This window comes from Spinacia oleracea, chromosome 2 (genome assembly GCF_020520425.1).
Source record: "Spinacia oleracea cultivar Varoflay chromosome 2, BTI_SOV_V1, whole genome shotgun sequence".
NCBI classification, from domain to species: Eukaryota; Viridiplantae; Streptophyta; class Magnoliopsida; order Caryophyllales; family Amaranthaceae; genus Spinacia; species Spinacia oleracea.
This window is the reverse complement of record NC_079488.1, coordinates 108,415,731-108,433,988: the sequence shown is the minus strand read 5'-3', so window position 1 is coordinate 108,433,988 and position 18,258 is coordinate 108,415,731. Positions and strand designations below refer to the sequence as shown.

The following is an 18,258-nucleotide window of genomic DNA, read 5'->3' as shown; positions in this document are numbered from 1 at the left end:
GAAGAGTACCTCACTTGCGTAATAAACTTAAAACTTTTTTTTATTCAGTTTTCAATATGTGGAATACAATCGAGTACATAATAGTGTAATACTACTCACACTTGCACTTAACAATATACGATCATGTAAAATCATAACGTTTTATCCTCCATAACAACCTCCACACCCAAACAGATGCAATATAATAACAAAGAGATTAAATAAAATAATTAAATAAGCTTTATTTTTGTTCCTTGATAGTTAAGAGTTTGGTGCATGCATAATTCTAAAACGAAGGTTAAGGTTTCAACAAAAAGCAACATTTTTCTTATAAATGAAGAACTAATACAACAACCGAAGCCAATCAACTACTTAATTACATTATGTTGTTGATTCTGTTAATTAAATTAATCCAAATAATTCATCAAAATATCAAGGAGATTCCCTTATAATTAGCCGACCACAGAACAAAATCCAACTCAAACTTGTTAGTAATTACTTTCATGATCACGAATTCACGATCTTAATTTTTGCGAGAATAATTTCAATTATAAATCATATTAATTCGTATAATACGATACAAATGTAAAAACTTTTATAATTCATGTACGTTGTAATACTTTTATAATGCCTTATTAAAATGAATTGATTGCTAAATTCACCAAACGATCAATCAAAATCTCCATATCGATCTTGAAGTATCACAGCTCAAAAGCATGCTAGTCTTTTAGCATAATATGTGTATTATAAATTTGCAATAATTATTATTCGTTTAGGTTATTATAAATACTGAATGATTTCCCTTTTAACAGAAAGACGTTCAAAAATTGATTTGGTTTGACTAGCTAATTAAACAACAACGTAACAAATTGTTTGAAACAATGATTGTCCACTTTAGTGTTGCCGTCTCGATCTCTTACAAAATTTTCCGGGTCCGGAAAAGTTGCCCAAACCTGAAACCGAAGATTGTAATACACATAATCGGATCATGTTTGAAGACTTCTGGTCGTTTTGGGACCTGTTTCGATAAATCTGCCATGCATGCGCGCATGCATTACATATCTTTGCTATTGATGTTAATTTGCCCGTTAATATGTTTATATTTATAATTTATTGTATTACGTATTAGGCTATGTTGCCGCTGTGATCATCACTAGACCTGGCTACTGGGCGGGGCGGGTCAGGGTCGGTGCGGCTCAAAAGAGGGTCGGGTAGTGCAAGGGTCATTTTTAGCGGGTCGATAATGGGCGGGTCAAAAGCGGGTCGCGGGTCATTAGTGGGCGGGTCAATAAACGAGCAATTGAAAATGAAAAACAAAAGAGCCATGTGCAAGTACAAGTAAATACGAAGCTATACACGTAATTTTTTGTATCATTACTATTTTAATTTTCAAAATAATTGTAGTATAAGTTTGACCCTATAATGACCCTGTCCAATAAAGGCCCTGTCCAATAAGAGCCCTGCACAATAAAAACTCTATTAACTTGACCCTAACCCTATATCCATTGGACTACCCTGTCCAATAACCAGGTCTAATCATCACATACCTTCTAAGATATTAATTAGTGCATATTTTTAATTTTTTAAAATTTCTTTGCATGGTAATTGGAGAACATAAACACATGCCTAAGAACGTAGAACTAGAACATACTTCCTCCGTTTCTTAAAGTTCTTTACGCTTTAGAATACGTGTCCAAAATATGAAAACTTTGACCGTAAATTCTCACTATTCTATACATCAAAACGTTAGATGTAAGATTTTGTTAGATTGGTCTCGATATGTATTTTCAGAATATCAACTTTTTAAAAAATTTCCACATACGAAATTGGATATATTAGTAGTTAAATATTACATTGAAATCCGTGCAAATAGTAACTGTAAAAAACTTTCTGGAACGGAGGTAGTAGTAGCTTATTTGGCCAAAAATCATAGAAGTAGGTGGCATCACAAAGTTGCACTGCCACCCCCAAAAGCTTCGTGTTGATCTTAATTTAACAAACTTTACCCCAAAAGAAATTGAAAAAACAAACTTTACCCCAAAAGAAATTAAGAAAACAAACTTTACCCCAAGGTCCCCAACCACTTAATTAACTTCCCGTAACTGCCGCAACTGCTTTTACAATAAGTTCATGCAAATTCAAATTGAAAAAAGAAGTTATCTTTGTGACTTTGTATCATGAAACTAACTTTTGATCATGCCAACAGAGAAAAGTGACCAACATGGGTAAGGGTAACATACTAACATTACATGGCATAACGTCCACTTGAATATACGTACCGTTAAATCATGATCGGTCATTTTGCATACCCCGTACACATTTTCCTATTTTTTTTTAGTCAGACTAGTTGTCTAATTACAGTTAGACAATTGAAAACTATCATGTATTTATCGGTGGATGAATCCTGTAGGCAGGGGTCACTACTTAAAAATTAATTAAAAATTAACTGAAATTAAGTATTTTAAATAAAATAATGAAAAGTTAACTAAAATTAGGCATTTTTTTTTTTGGCAAACGGGGTCGTAACCCCACTTAAACTACAAAGCCGCTTCTCCCCTCTCTCCCTTTTTTCCCTCTCTTTTTAGGATTTACAAAAATTAGGGTTTTCTAGGGCGGAAATAGCCAATTTTCTTCGAAAATTTGGTTATTTCCGCTCCTTCTCTTTCAATTTCGTTGTGTTTTTGCGTTAGGTCTCAATAAAACTACATAGTTTCAGTGTGGTGAGTACCCCTATGGTGGGTTTGATTGTTTCGGTGTAGTAAGTACCCTATGGTGGGTTTGTTTTTAAGTTAAAATTTGTGTGTTTAGCTTAGTTCAGGTTGTTTCTTTGGTAAAGATTTATGCGGAATCGAAGAGGATGTCAATCTTTCGACTACAATCAGACGAATTAGATCAGCCATTGCCCCCTCCATCCCAGTATGGTGCCCTCCCCCTGCAAATGTTCTAAAATGGAACGTCGACGCATCTCTCAGCCCTACTTTACAAAGAACATCCATTGGAGGGGTCCTTCGAAACTCTCATGGAAGTATCATATGTATGTTCTCGTCCCCCGTCCCACCAATGGAAATCAACTCCGCCGAAATATTTGCAATTCATAGAGCCATTAAAATATCCATGAGTAGCGAGCGAATCAACAATCATCATCTGATCATTGAGTCAGACTCAGCAAATGCAGTACAATGGTGCATTGCTAAGTCAGGAGGTCCTTGGAACCTCAATTTTGTGTTGAACTTCATCCGTAACGCTTCTTGCAATGGTCTGCAAATTTCCATAATACACAAGACTCGAGCCTCGAACAGCGTAGCCGATGCCCTTGCCAAACAAGGTCTTCGAAGGGAAGACGAATTCCTAGCATGGATATAGTAGAGCAAAGTGGACGTAGAAGTTGCATAGTACAGCATGAGTTTTCAATGTAATGTATGAGAATAGCTTTCCATTCACTGTCAGGAAGGCATGCTTTGTAACTCCATTAAACATTTTATAAATGAAATCCCCCAAAATTATCAAAAAAAATCTGACGAATTAGACGGAAATCATATTTGTCACGGCTACAACAGATTTATAGACCCCCTCGTCAATGAAGGCTGTTGTAAATTACAGCGATATAAAAAAGGGTATACAGAATGTTTGATATACTACGATCGTAGCTATGGTGAAAGGAAGTTTTTATTTGATTCGATTGTTATGTATTTGTTAGATTTATATCTTTATGTAGATGTCGTATGACTTTTTATCAATGAATTAATTTGTTTATAAAAAAAAAAAAACCCCACTTAAACTCCCTCCCTCCACCACTGGCATTTACTTTAAAAATTTCCTTCAAGATATTGTACTTATTAGGAGCCAAACATCAAAAACCAATAATGTTTGAGTATGTATGATAATTTTTTTTGGAAAGGAAGATGCTAATGAAATCATTCCAGAACTTAATGTTATACACTTATGCTGTTTTTCTCGAATTTTAACATTTTTTACTTATGTATACTACGTAGTATGTACTTATCAAAAAATCATTGAAACTTTCCCAGTTACTTGTATACTTTAATTTATCTATAGAACCGCAAACTCATCTCAATCTCGACATTAATAGCTAGTGATGGTGTCCGCTTTGAGCCTAGCCCGACGAGGTTGTTTTTTCGGATATCAGATATGTGTCACACATATCAACTAAAAGACAAATAGCTAAAAGACAAAAAAGGAAGTACCATTTATGTTAAAAAAGTACCATTCTGTAAAAAAAAAGTACCATTCAGTTAAAAAAAGTACCATTTTTATTTAAAAAAGTACAATTTAATTTCTTTTTTATCATTTTTCTTATTTTGTCTTTTACTATGATATGCATTTGCCCACACATATCTGATATCCGAAAATACTTCCTCCTAGCCCGACATATTTGTTTTACACACCTTCTCTAAAGCCCTCACACTAAAAAAAAATGATTAAATCTAGGCACTTCTTCCTTAATTTCCAAATGGGTTGATACTTGATACCCAACAATTTTATGTGTGGCCAGGTGATTGGCTAGAGTTTTACTTGAATGTGAAAGGGAAAGGGACTTTTTGATGTGATTAGCTAACTTTGTTCCATGTGAGTATCCTTAAATTTGGAAGAAGCTTTATATCTTCACAAATCACAAGTATGTTATCTGACTCAAAAGTTGCCACACATTGCAATGTTGCCCATGTTTATACTTACTCTATGGTTACCAAAACTGGCAAGAAAGCTAAACGTAACCGAATAATTTGTCATGGGCGATCAATTAGGTTGGTTTCGACTCAGACATTGTTAGAATATGCCTTGAATTCGGATTTGATATAAGTCGTCTTTCAAATATCATCAAACCACGTTGCTAAATATGGTGTTACAAAAAAATTCACTATTATTTAACGTCATTCACAAAACCAAATGAGTGTACATGGCAAGGGCGGTTTTTGGGGTGGGTGCAGGATGAGCAACGGCATAGGGCCCCAAATTTCAGAAATAATATACTCCGTAATTAGTTTCTAAGTATTAACAAAAATAAAATTGAAGTACTGGTTAAGGTGGTACGTGTTGTGATACCAAGGCCAGGAGTTCAATTCTTAACAAGTCCACCCCGTTCCATCAGTAGCTAATACTCCCTCCGTGACGGATTACTTGTTACACTTTCCTTTTTGTCTGTTCCAGATTACTTGATACACTTCTAAATTATGAATGACCCCACAATTATTATATTGTCTCTCTTTTCTTTCCACTAATTTTTTTTTGTCCTCACCCTATCTCTCATTTCAATTTAAAAAAAAAACCACTAACTCTTATCACATCTACTTTTTTCAATAAAATAACAATTGATTACCAAACAACCACTTATCACCTAAAACTTTGTGTAAAAGCAAGTGTAACGAGTAATTTGGGACGAAGTGAGTACAAGATTCTCCAAATTTAAGGTATAGATGTTGTTTTATACAGTTAGTGTGGCCTTTCATACATTCCTCAGGCTGCCAACTCAAAAGCTTGTTTGCTTACACAAGCTAGCATGAATGATTCATACTACAACACCTGAAGCCAAGAACATTTATTGCTAAATATGCCTAGATTAGATCTTATTATATAACCAAAGAAAAATTAGAGACTATTTTTATAAAGTTGAGTTTGGATCCATTTGTTTCCTCTTTCTAAAAAGCAACCAAACATCAGAACATGCTACCAACTACCAACTACCAATTCAACTTCTTGTATAAGAAACCATCCATGTTTGTCTAAAAGTTTCATGAGTATTCTATCTGCTACACATACTAGTACTATATATAATATGATCGTGAGTTCTACAACTCCTCTGCATTCATTCATTCACTACCACAAGCATTCTAAGTGTAAGTTTAAAAACAGAACTCAAAAGTTTAACAAAAATGGATGGTGCACAATTAGTATTCAAATCCCTGAAGTGTATGTTTGGAGATCAAGTCCTTAGAATTGAGTCGTCAGAAGACGATCAAAACAAGCGTATGAAATTAACACAAACACTTTCTAGCAATGCAGATGGGTGTGATTCGAAGAATATGAAGCAGAGTAAAAAGAAATCAGTAATCAGCACAATGAACAAACTTGGTATGTGTAGTGTAATCTGTGTATATACTGTTGACATATCTTGCATTTTCTGTAACTTCAATTCAAAACAGAACTCTTTCTGATTTCTTGTACTGATTTCTGCTTCAACAGCAAAAGGGAAGCTGAGTTTAGGAGCAAAGATTCTGCAAGTAGGTGGGGTGGAAAAGGCATTCAGGAGAATGTTTAATGTCAGTGAAACTGAAAAGCTTCTGAAGGCTACTCAGTGCTGTTTGTTCACCACCGCCGGACCTCTTTCAGGCCGCCTTTTCATCTCCTCGGAAAATCTAGCTTTCTGCAGCGACAAAGCCGTTGCCAAGTATTCTTCTCCTTCCGGGGAGACCTCTAGATACCATTACAAGGTAAACTCATTAATTCCCAAATTTAAAGGCTCTGTTCTGTTCAACTTATTTCTACTCATTTCAGGAAAAATAAAGGTTGACCCTGTAAATTTTATAACTAAAATAAGTTTTGATAAAGTACACCTAATACGTTCAGATTAAAAAAAATAAGTAAAAATCAGTTGAATAGAACGTACCATTACTCCATTAGTATTATTCTGTAACTGTGTAACAAATCGTGTTTATCTTATTTAGATTGTTCTGTTTACCTGCAACAATGTTTTAACTGAAGTTCCTATATCTGCATGCAGGTTGTGATCCCTCTGAGGAATATCAAGAAAGCACACCAGAGTGAAAATGTGAAAAAACCATCAAAAAAATACCTACAAGTTGTGACTAATGATGATTTCGAGTTCTGGTTTGCAGGATTCTTGAAATTCAAAAAAACATTCAAAAACCTACAACAAGCACTTTCCTGGGATTCTGACTCTTAACTAGACGAGTTGAATTGAGTGAGAATTTGACCTGAAGAAGTAGGAAAATCGTTTGTTTTCCACAATGATCAATCAGGCCGGCCTTGTGTAGATAAGAAATGAGTAGCTTTGTAAATGTGGTTTAGTATTATTGAAATATTTTCAGTATTTTTAAAATCTGATCCTGTTTCATGCAGATTTATCAATGTATTTGGTGATGACTTATGACTAGCTTTGTATAACTCATCTTTCACATTTCTGATCTTATGAATATCGCCTTTCATACACCTATTGATTTTTCATTTTTGTGAGAGAAATCAAAAATATCAAATGCAGAAACTAACATACATTTAGAGGACAATCAACACAAAGTTTAATAAATTAATAGTCATGTACCTTTCTCAATATATATATTGGTTAAATAAACAAGGTTGGATTACGTAATTTAATTCCAATCTTTTGTGGGAAGTCATACTTCGTAGGAAAGAAATTCTACTTCCTCCATATTTCTTCTTTTTATTGCTAACCAAACAAATATTCCGTACCAAATACTGTATTTCCTAAGAGTTCCCGCTTCAACGGCCCCATTTACGAGATATAGAACTGCGGAGTATAAAGTAAAGTATTGTTTGGTAAAGAGAGGTATAAGGTTTGTAACACTTTTTGAGGGTTGATTAGTCAAAAACTCTAAAAAGGGTGTCTGGTAAAAAGATTATTAAAAAGAGGATTGAGCTAAAACCCCTCATTTTGAAAAAACTTCTTTCCAACTTTTTGCTTAGAGTATTGTTTTTATTTTTTGATGCAAGCTAGGAACAAAGATTGAAGTTTAACAATAATTAACCTTTCAAGCCAAAGTGTCATGGAGATCTATCATCCATCAAAATATCCGAAACATACTCCGGAGAATGTTCAAATGAACACAAGTCATTACTAGCTATTACATCCGTATGACACATTTTTGCTAAGCGACCCACCACCTTGTTAGTATTCCTAGCCTCAAACTCCAAAGTGATATCATTCATCTGTAAATTGAGGTCCCTGCATTGTTGCACAATGACTAGATTACCATCCTTGATCATATAATCCTGCAATTTTTTTTTATTGCTTGCTTTGAGTCCGAGTTAACAATCACCCTTGACCATCCTTTGTCCCTAATGATATGTTACCAAACATATTGATAACAACAATTAGTCAAATTTGCTAAACAAAAAAGTAATTAATCAGTTAATTACTAATACAGTAAATAGCTAAACGCTAAACTCTAATTGCCAAGCAGGCCGGCCGAGCCTAAGTTTTTTCATGATACTTTTCCTGTTAACTGACTTTCAGTTTCAGATGACCAGAAGCTGATTCAGCAAACTTTGTTACATGTGAGCATCCTAAAAGTTTGGGGGGAGCTTTAATTTTTTACCATAAAAATGCAAATCATCCTGAAGTCAAGCTTAAGGAATATCCTGCATTTGGAAATCTAAGGAAAAGTAAAATTATCCTTGCCCAAAGTAAATGTTTTCTGACTCAAAAGTTGTTACAAATTGCAATGTTGCTGATTCAAATCTGACATATATAATATATTGGTCCTGTCCATGATTTTTTTTAATCCTATGAAGGGTTGACAGCAATCTGTATGTATGTCATACTCACACCTCAATCCTGCAAGTATACACATCAGCAGGAATACAAGAATTAACCAAAAACAGATCGACATATCATAGACTCGAACCATTAGATAAGTAGTAATGTGTGTGATAATGGAAAATGCTGATCAATGCATAAGCCTGAACTATACTAAACCTGTCAACCCGTCTCCATTAATAGACCTGTCAAACATCAATCCAACCGGAATAACCTGAAAAGAAATGTGTCAAAAACCGCATAAAACCCATTTTTAACTCGACTGATTGAAAATCATTCTATTTATAGTGATAAATGAGATTATGAATAACTTTGAGCATTGAGTGCAATAAACCCGTTATTGTCACTATCATTGAGTATAATATGATTTTCATTTGAATTATACGTCATGGTTGAATTTGACTAAATATAAACTTGTGTATAAAAGTTTTATTAATTTGTGCATGTTTTATATATTTTTTAACCAAATTAATAAAAATATAATACGGAGTACATTCTAAAATCACTCAACCCGTTGGGTTGACCCGAACCCAAAAAGTCCTGGTCTTGAACAAGCATTTGTAAAACCTTACCTAAAAGTAATTTTTTTTTATAATCCGACCCGAACGGCCCGTTTGACAGGTCTAGTCTCTAAGTCAGTTTCAGGTTGGGTGAACTTGGGGATAAGTCACTATATTCGGGATTCCAGGTCATTTTTTTGTTCTGTTTCCGGATTATACTAGGCTTCAGCCCTTAATAATTAGCTCAAGACCATGTTGTTTTGGTACATTATAACTTATAATTAATAGCGTCAGAAGTTCAGTTCACATTTTTAGGTGCACCCTGAAACACATTATAACTTATAACTAATGGCGTCAGAAGTGCCTACTCAAAATCCTGAATCCTGCCAACAATATCATCACTTGCTAATTTTGTAATCAACTGTTTTCACCTGAAAGCATAAGTAACTAAAGGTAGTAGTAGATTCAAGCAAATTTAAGAAAAATAAAAAAGGGAGACAATTATAGTTTTTGTAAAGTAGATTTAGGATCTACTCGTTACCTCTTTAACAAAAAGCTTTGCAACCAAACACGGTATCAACTTCTCAAAGAAGATTTCACATTTTCACATTTGCTGATCCATGCATACATGACTCACTTCTTCTAAAAGCTTCAAGATTCTTTCACCAACTTGCTTCGGTTCTTGACTATATATATCTAAGGTTATAACACTCTTAATTCCCCTCCACTAATCGATCATCACAATCTTACTAAACTCCGCTCTCAAGTTTCAACTGATAGCAACAAGGAAGTTAAACAACTCACAACAATACAACAAAAATGGATGCTGCAAATGCATATAACTCCGCAAAATGTATGCTAATTGGGGATCATGTACTCAGAAATGGGTTAACAAACAATCAGAACAATCCGATGAAACTACTGATGGCACCATCTAGTCACATTGTTGATGGCTGCAGTAATGCCAAAATTTCCAACAAGGGTAAAAAGGAATCAGTAATCAGTGCAATGAACAAACTTGGTATGTAACTATGTACTGTCAGTAAATATTATGTTCTTTCTTCTGTAAATAAATTCTGAAAAGGATTCTGTTTTTCTAGAGACTAATTATCTTTTTCCTGTTATTACAGCAAAAGGGAAACTGAGTTTAGGAGCAAAGATTCTGCAATTAGGCGGAGTAGAAAAAGTATTCAGGCGAGTATTTGAATTGACTGAAGGCGAACAGCTTCTGAAGGCTTCTGAATGCTCTTTGTTTACCACAGCAGGACCACTTACAGGCCGTCTTTTCATCTCCACTGAAAAGATTGCTTTTTGCAGTGATAAAGCCATTGCCAAGTATTCTTCTCCTTCTGGGGAAACTGTAAGATACCATTACAAGGTTGTGATCCCTTTGAAGAAGATGAAGAAAGCTAACAAAGCAGAGGATTTGAAGAAGGCGTCAAAGAAGTACCTACAAGTAGTGACTGATGATGATTTCGAGTTCTGGTTTGTGGGATTCTTGAATTACAAAAAGACTTTCAGAATCTTACACCAAGCACTCTCCTGCTGTGAGCCTCTATGAAAATGAGTTTAAGGGAAATTTTTCATAGGGAAATCATTTGTTTTCCACATGCAAATTAGGCCTTGTATAGATAGATAGCTTTGACCTGTAAAATGTAAATATGATATTGTTCATATTGGTAGACTTCCAGCCAAGTAAATGCACACATGAAAACGCGCACTTCTAACAGCATTGCAATGGCTGCAGGAAGAAAGGCAACCTCACCTGTGCTGTGCATCTACATTGAAATTGAGATCGAATAAGGTTGAAACAGATGCAGATAGAGTGCAAACACACCTCACCTGTGCATCTATATTAATGTATGTTAATCGTGAACTGGATGAAGATTTTAGCATGGAAATTAAACTTGATCTTTCATCTTAGTTACGGATTTGTTAATTATCAACTAGTACTAATTACTCAGCAGTCAACTTAACAGCAAATTGACTTGTCATCTTAATTATGGAGTAGTTCCTTTTAGCAAGCTAGACGAGTCCTTCCTATAAGATTTATTCTCGTCTAAAGTCTCCAAATCTCGGAAATGGGAAACGGGGTGTGCATGATTAAGTCAGTATCACAGTAACGCCCTGTTCTTTTGGACTTTATTGCAGTTCCATTCAGCTCAGTTCAATTCAGTTCAGTTCAGCCAAACAAAGTTCGGAAGAACAGGGCTAAGTATGTATTATCATTAGGCCTATTTATCTTTATCATGTATCATTGTATTGTCTTTATGTAAAATGTTCCATAAACACTTATGTACTGTCTTTTAACGCTACAAGCCTACAACCAATACAATACAAAAACATATATAAGGACGGTTTTATGTATAAAACCAAGTTTTTACCAAATAGACAAATAGTTAAATTCTACTACAAGTATTATTAATTCACTCCAAATCTCCCATCAAAAGTTATATTTTCTAATTAAATAGTTTTTTTTCTAATGCTGACATCAACGGACTTGTGAATATTGTGGTCTTAAGAGCAAGATCAAGGGGGTCTTGTCTTAATATTTTCTTCATTTGCCATGTCAGCATTTCATTAATATTAAATAATTAAATTATTGTTAAGACTCCTTAAGATTCAATCAAATTTAGCTCTTCACCCATTAAATCATTTAAGACTTGTAAATTTATGTAAAATATCATTTATTATTTAATTTAACTCACATACCAAGTCTTAAGTTGAGTCTTAATTTTTTAAGACTCACTTTAAGACTTTGATAAGACTTGTCTACTTCAATGCTAAAATTTCTATATGTCTGATCTTAAGACTGATGAATGATATGCCATGTCAACATAATTTATGTCTTAATACTTGGGGTTGATCATGCTCTAAGACATACTCCTAGACTCCTAGTACAATCCCTGTTCGTTTCCCATGTCAACCCATAACAACAGAGTAACTTATAAAGCTATACTACCTTGTTCATCAAACGTCTTTTTTCTATTTTAGGAAAGGATGTTGGAGTTTCTTCCTCCAATGTTATGCTTAAAATGAAGCAAATTTTCTTTGTCCCACATTGATAGAAAAAACACAAATCTTTACCTTCTTTAAATATACCACTACCCTTTAATGATTTGTTAGAAAACTAGAGAGGTGGGACTAGTAAACTCACACGCGCGCCAGACTCGGGCAAGTGGCGCGGGTGTGGATGGGGCTCCTTTTTACTAACCGTTATTATTATTGGCCGTGTAATCTTTGCATGATTTACGTAACAATTAATTGATTCCTTTGACGATTTGATTTCCATCAAAGATATTTTACCGATTTGTTGCTTCAGTTACGGAGTCAATTAAAGACTAATTGATTGGTTTTCCGTTTTTCTGGCTTGACCGTTTTTTTGCTATAAAACTCCACCTTCCCTTCCACAAAAGAAACACAAAAAATTAATCTCTTCATCTTCTCCGAAATGAAAACATAAAACCACCATTGTTCTGGACATTGCAGCCATTGCTTAAAGGCATTCTCAATCTAATTTTTCGTCAAGGGTTAGAGTCGTGTATCCCTAGGGTCGGTTACTACGAGTTCGCGTGTATTTAGCGGGACAAATTCGACTTTAATACAGTGATTGATGTCATACCACGACATTGTTACAGATAAGCTTGTTCTAATTATTGTTATTTTTAGTCGCAGTTCCTACAAAGGATACTGCATATTGAAAATTGAGGAAAGGGATGATTTTTATTAACAAAAAAATAAAATAAAAATATGATTCTGTTTGACCAATAATAATTAAACTGTTCGATTGACCAAATGCTTAATATGATATTCAAAACATTCCATGATCTTCCACAAATGCATGCAACTGGATATTCTAGTTTACGTGGGTAGGGAGATGTATCTAAGATTATGCACAGGTCTACATTGAGTGTACTTGGCAAAAGTGGATTATCCTACTCGATTATCCAAATATCCAATCGAGACTAAATCTTAAATCCAAATTAAATAAGGAATTTTCATCTATGATTGAAATTGCCTGAGCCTAAACCAATTAACCAACCAACTACTCCCTGCAAATCTAAATGTTTTTCCCATTTCATTTTGACACATTTGTCAATGCGTATTTTATATCTTTAATATCTCTAACTAAGTGTTGTTAAAAATTATAAAATTTCCATATTGTCAAAGTACTCCATAGCATGCTACTCAAGTCTTGTTTAGACGCTTGTGAGAAATACAAAACGTCTATTACCCTGCCCTGTCACCTTGTTTCTCTTTCGCTCATTTCCTTGTTTCTCAAGTTCAACAGGTACTTCCAGGAGACTACTAGTGGTAATTGCCTTAACATCAGAGCCATCTTCCGTAAAGGGAACTCAACCACAAATTGCCTCGGTAAGACAACAACGAGAAGATGGTGTACGAAATGCTTTTCCAACAATCAAGGGCAAGAAGAGAAGGACACACTGCCTTAGTTTAGTTTTAGATTGTAGTTTATAGTTTTGTAACGACTCTTTTATTTCTACAATATTAAACCTATGTAAAAAAGAAAAGTGTGATAAATTGTCCCAAATACTCAGTCTTTTCCGCTAGACCGACACGTCTGTATATGGCTATATGCCTAACAAATGGAGCTAGCTAAGTGAGTAAATAAATAAAGATTCATGAAGAGGTAGGCAAGATCCTATATAATATTGAAATATTCCTTATAAATTATGGTGTGGTCTTTAGTAGAAAAAAGGAATTGAAGTGGATGGTCGCATCAGAAAGATGCAATACCAGCTCAAAAGCTTAAGTGATGACTGGACGATATTACATATTTGACCCAACAACCAAGGGCCGGTGCCCGGTGGTATATGTCGACCCACCCAACATACAATATCAATGTTAACTTTCTTTTTAATTTGCCTCAAATTAGTTGGCCCGTTTTATAAAATATAACCGGATTCCTTTTATTTAATATATGAATTACCTGTATTTAAAAATGGATTTAAAGGAATGAACCACAAGATCTTGAATCGGTTGCTAACCTTTAACCTATAGGCCTGTTTGATCTTTCATGGTCAAAATTTTGTTCTTTTTCTGCCTAACTTTCACCCTTGAATAAAAGAGCTTAGGTGGGAAATCACCTTCAACAGTCCAACGCTCTTTCATTCTTTGCCTCCAATATTTAAATCTACCATTGATATACCTATTAACGAAGAGCTTGACATGGTACTACAGGAACTAGGCTTGCCTCAAATTGATCAGAGTAATGTAGCTTTTCTTATGAGGTCATTCTCGGATTCTGACATTAAAATGGCTATGTTTTCTATGGATAATTCAAAGTCCCCCGGTCCGGATGGTTTCACTGCAGCTTTCTTTAAACTCCATTGGGATAAGGTAGGACAATCTGTTTGTGTTGCGGTTAGTAGTTTTCTAACAACTAGTTTTCTGTTGAAAGAATGGAACCATTATCTCCTGGTAATGATTCCGAAGTGTGATATTCCATAAGAGGTAGGTCACCTCAGACCGATCAGCCTCTGCAATACTATCTACAAATGTGCTTCAAAGTGTTTGGTCAATCGACTGAAATCTATTCTTCCAAACATCATCTCACCTTCTCAACATGCCTTTATCTCTGGAAGATTTATGACGGACAACATTCTTCTCAGTCATGAACTTCTCGACAAGATCAACAATAAGAAGAAAGGAAATGACTACTTGGCCTCGATCAAAATTGACATGAGTAAAGCCTACGATCGAGTTCATTGAGATTTCCTACTTCAAATTCTCAGGGCATATGGGTTTCCGAAATAATGGCTTCAATTAATACATCAATGTATTTCCACTGTCTCTTACAAGGTCCTTCTCAACGAAAATACGTCGGATTAGTTCCGACCAAAGTGTGCCATCCGTCAATGGGATCCTTTATCCCCGTTCATGTTCCTCTTTTGTATGGATATACTTTCCAGAATGTTACAGCTAGGCACGGACCTTCTTTTTTTTCAGGGTATCAGTCTCACTAGAGGATGTCCTCAAATTTCACACCTTTTCTTTGTTGATGATGCCCTTCTATTTTTCAAGGCAAATAGGGACAGTTGCACTCATGTCACCAACATTATCAGCAGATTTTGTAGGATATCAGGACAACAACTAAATCTCCAGAAATCTCACTTTAAACTTAGTTCTAACACCCCCCCCCCCCCTATTAGAACAACAAGATTTTAGAGATATCTTGCAGATGAAGATGGTTTTAAATTTGGGATCGCACTTAGGAGTTCCTATTGACATACAGGGAAAAAGAGCAATGGTTTCAATTTCATTGTCGATATGGTTATTAACAAGGTTAGCTCCTGGAATTCAGTTAATCAAGCTCAGAAACTTATTCTTATCAATTCTGTTCTTATTGCAATGGTGTCGATCCCATATCCTGAACTGTATGGAAATTCCGCTTTCGATTTCTTATAAGGTTGATTCAATTTTAGCTCGATTCTTTTGGGCTAATAAAGAGAATTCAGGAATGCACTGGGTTAGGAAAAAGATTATCCAACTCCCTAAAGGTTTAGGAGGTTTGGGGATTCGTAGTATGGTTTCCCTGAATAAAGCTCTATTGATGAGACAAGTATGGCGTATTTATAAGAATCCACACACAATGTTGGCCGAAGTTTATATGAGGAAGTTTTCATCCCCTCTCGTGGCCGAGAAGGTATGTACATTTAAAGGTCGAAAATTATCCTGGGGTATGCACGGTATTTGCCGTGCTAGTAATCTCCTTCTACAAGGTTGCGAGTGGAAAATTGGGAATGGAAATGAAGTTTGGGCAGGGAAAGATAGATGGGTAAATGACAGAATTCCAGAGTTTAAATCAAATGTGACCCTCCGAAATGCTATGAAATGGAAAGTCAATCATTTCATTCTTCCCACTAGGACTGGTTGGAATCTTCATAAGGTCAATTCATGTTTTGAGTTTAATGATGCTAAAGAGATTGCTGTAATGGAATTACCTTTTGCTGCTGCTGATGATTTTCAATACTGGCGTTTTCATAAGTCGGGAAAGTTTACTGTCAAAACGGCATACGCTATGTTGGCAGTTGAAGACTATGGTCTTGCTGCACCTCACCAAGGCCTAGATTTCTTTAAAATACTCTGGGCTCTCAAGATCCTCCCAAAATGGAAGTTTTTCCTATGAAAATTGTTGTACAATGGAATTGCTACGTACAATGGTTAATATTGTAGAACGTGGGATTCAGTTGTCTGTTATTTGCGATTTTTGTGCAAATCGTAATGAGGATACTCAGCACATATTTCGCTTTTTTGACCTAGCAAACAAGTGTGGAGGATTGGATCTCTTGAGTTCCATTCAGAAATCAATGAGGACCTTTCTTTTGTAGATTGGTTTCTCTACTATATCCGACTTTTCCAACGCCATGATGGGAAAAATAGCTCTAGGGCTATTTACTTTATTGCTACTATGTGGGGTCTTTGGTTGGCAAGGAACAACAGAGTTTTCATGAATGATCATGGTAATATATCTAAAGTTTTTTCTCTTATCACGGATGCAATACGTCAACAAGGGATTCTCTCCAATGGTCCTTTGTCTACTTTGCGCTTTCTTCATCCTCCGGAAATTGATCCTTTATATCCTCCGGGTTTTTTTAGAGCAATACTTGCTGATACAGGAAAAGAAGGACCATGTTGCTTTATTCAAGTAGATGGTTCGTGGAAGAAGAAAAATCGAATTGCTGGTATGGGTTGGTTCCTTGAAAATCAACAACCTTCCACAAACAGGGTTTTAGGAGGGGCGCGTATGGGATCAACGGAGTCGGCTCTGCAAGCAGAGGCACTTGCATGTTTATTTGCTCTTCAATGGATTTTTACTGCCAATCTTCGTTTTATTACGTAATTCTTACTGACTCTCAGACGTTGGTTGAGATGCTACTACTGCGGGAGACCAATAATATTCAAAATATTTGGACTGTGAAGGAAATACATAGACTGGGAAGTACCATGGGCTGGTGCAGTATTAAGAAGGTAAGTCGACAGCAGGTTCAAGAGGCGCATGATCTTGCACACAAAGCGGCTTCGGCATCTATTTCCTTTTCTTGCTTCCCTTAGTTTGTTTGTTTGTTTTAGCATATGTCAAAAAAAAAGAAAAAAAAAATTACCTGGTATAAAAATTCAATAAGAGATAACGATTTATATTAAAATAATAATTTATCAATCTCACATAACATGTCATGATAAGTGAACACACCATAACGTGTCAGTTAATTTGTCTTAACTTGTCTTAACAAGTGTGTATCCTATTTAGGCTTCGTTTTATTTAACTTTATTTGTCTGAATTAATATTATCTGAAATTATCTGAATATAACAAAACTATCATGAACTGAACTGAACTGAACTGAACTTAACTTAACTGAACTACGGAGTAATTTTTCTGAAATAAGTCAATCAGAACAAAGCCTTAATATATATACTTCCTCCGTTCTTTTTTATGACACAGTTATTTAAGCACGTTTGCTAATGCATGATTTCAAACATTAACATCTTCAATTATATCTAAGATAAAATATAAAATGTTGATATTTAAAAATATTTGTTGGGACGAATCTAATAAGATCCACACGACTATGTTTTTTCTTAAGTACAAAGTCACAAAAAAAAAAATTAAAAGAGATTGCGTGAATAGCGTCAAAAACTCAATTGTATCATCTAATAGGAAACAGGATAAGTATAATCTTCTATGTAATACGGAGTATAGTGTTTCTAGTTGGCTAGTTCGTGTAATATAATGTCGTTTGCAACAACCAAAATGGATTATAGCTTCAACTAATTCATGTATTGTAGTTAGCTAGTGTATTAACTATCCAGACATGCAAAACATAATCTCTTTGTGCGCTCTTAAGTCTTAAGTCAAAAATGCGCGCGCGTAATCTCTTATCCTAAGGGTTTATGAAATTTACACGAAGGGGCCGGTAGTGAACATATCGTCATTTTCAATTCCTAACTATGTACGTAGTACACTTAAATACTCATTAATTCATTATTTATACAGTACTCCCTCCGTTTTTTGTGTTCTTCTTGATTTGAATTTATTATTACATAAAAATATTCCAAATAAGAAGAACAAAAAAACGGAGAGAATAGTTATCACTAGCTTTTAAATGATACCGCAATGTACGCATTATAAATAATTTCTGATCTGCCACCGAATACATCATCATTTCTTATACTTAATCCGTTCCGGAAATACTGCACCATTTGTTTTTTACATTATTTATACTACG

The 18,258-nt window shown here is 34.9% G+C and overlaps 2 protein-coding genes across 3 annotated transcripts; both read left to right on the top strand.

Annotated features, from left to right (window-relative positions):
* The first annotated feature begins 5,521 nt into the window (after window positions 1-5,521).
* On the top strand, window positions 5,522-7,162 carry LOC110781976 (GEM-like protein 4). 2 transcript variants are annotated; one of them, XM_056835598.1, is made up of 4 exons: window positions 5,522-5,831; window positions 5,998-6,066; window positions 6,178-6,425; window positions 6,716-7,162. In XM_056835598.1, the coding sequence occupies exons 1-4, from the start codon at window positions 5,729-5,731 to the stop codon at window positions 6,896-6,898; spliced, it is 603 nt and encodes a 200-aa protein (XP_056691576.1). In that variant the 5' UTR covers window positions 5,522-5,728; the 3' UTR covers window positions 6,899-7,162. The 2 variants fall into 2 exon arrangements, with proteins under 2 accessions (XP_056691576.1, XP_021841713.1); XM_021986021.2 differs by having other exon boundaries at window positions 5,537-6,066.
* A 2,485-nt stretch (window positions 7,163-9,647) lies between these two features.
* Window positions 9,648-11,387, top strand: LOC110781977 (GEM-like protein 4). The gene is made up of 2 exons (XM_021986022.2): window positions 9,648-10,030; window positions 10,140-11,387. The coding sequence occupies exons 1-2, from the start codon at window positions 9,829-9,831 to the stop codon at window positions 10,568-10,570; spliced, it is 633 nt and encodes a 210-aa protein (XP_021841714.1). The 5' UTR covers window positions 9,648-9,828; the 3' UTR covers window positions 10,571-11,387.
* Window positions 11,388-18,258: the final 6,871 nt, after the last annotated feature.

Coding starts and splice junctions, on each gene's coding strand:
- LOC110781976 (XM_021986021.2), top strand. CDS start 5,868: ATGGATGGTGCACAATTAGTATTCAAATCCCTGAAGTGTATGTTTGGA. Junction 6,067..6,177: donor CAGCACAATGAACAAACTTG/GTATGTGTAGTG, acceptor CTGCTTCAACAG/CAAAAGGGAAGCTGAGTTTA. Junction 6,426..6,715: donor CCTCTAGATACCATTACAAG/GTAAACTCATTA, acceptor ATCTGCATGCAG/GTTGTGATCCCTCTGAGGAA.
- LOC110781977 (XM_021986022.2), top strand. CDS start 9,829: ATGGATGCTGCAAATGCATATAACTCCGCAAAATGTATGCTAATTGGG. Junction 10,031..10,139: donor CAGTGCAATGAACAAACTTG/GTATGTAACTAT, acceptor CTGTTATTACAG/CAAAAGGGAAACTGAGTTTA.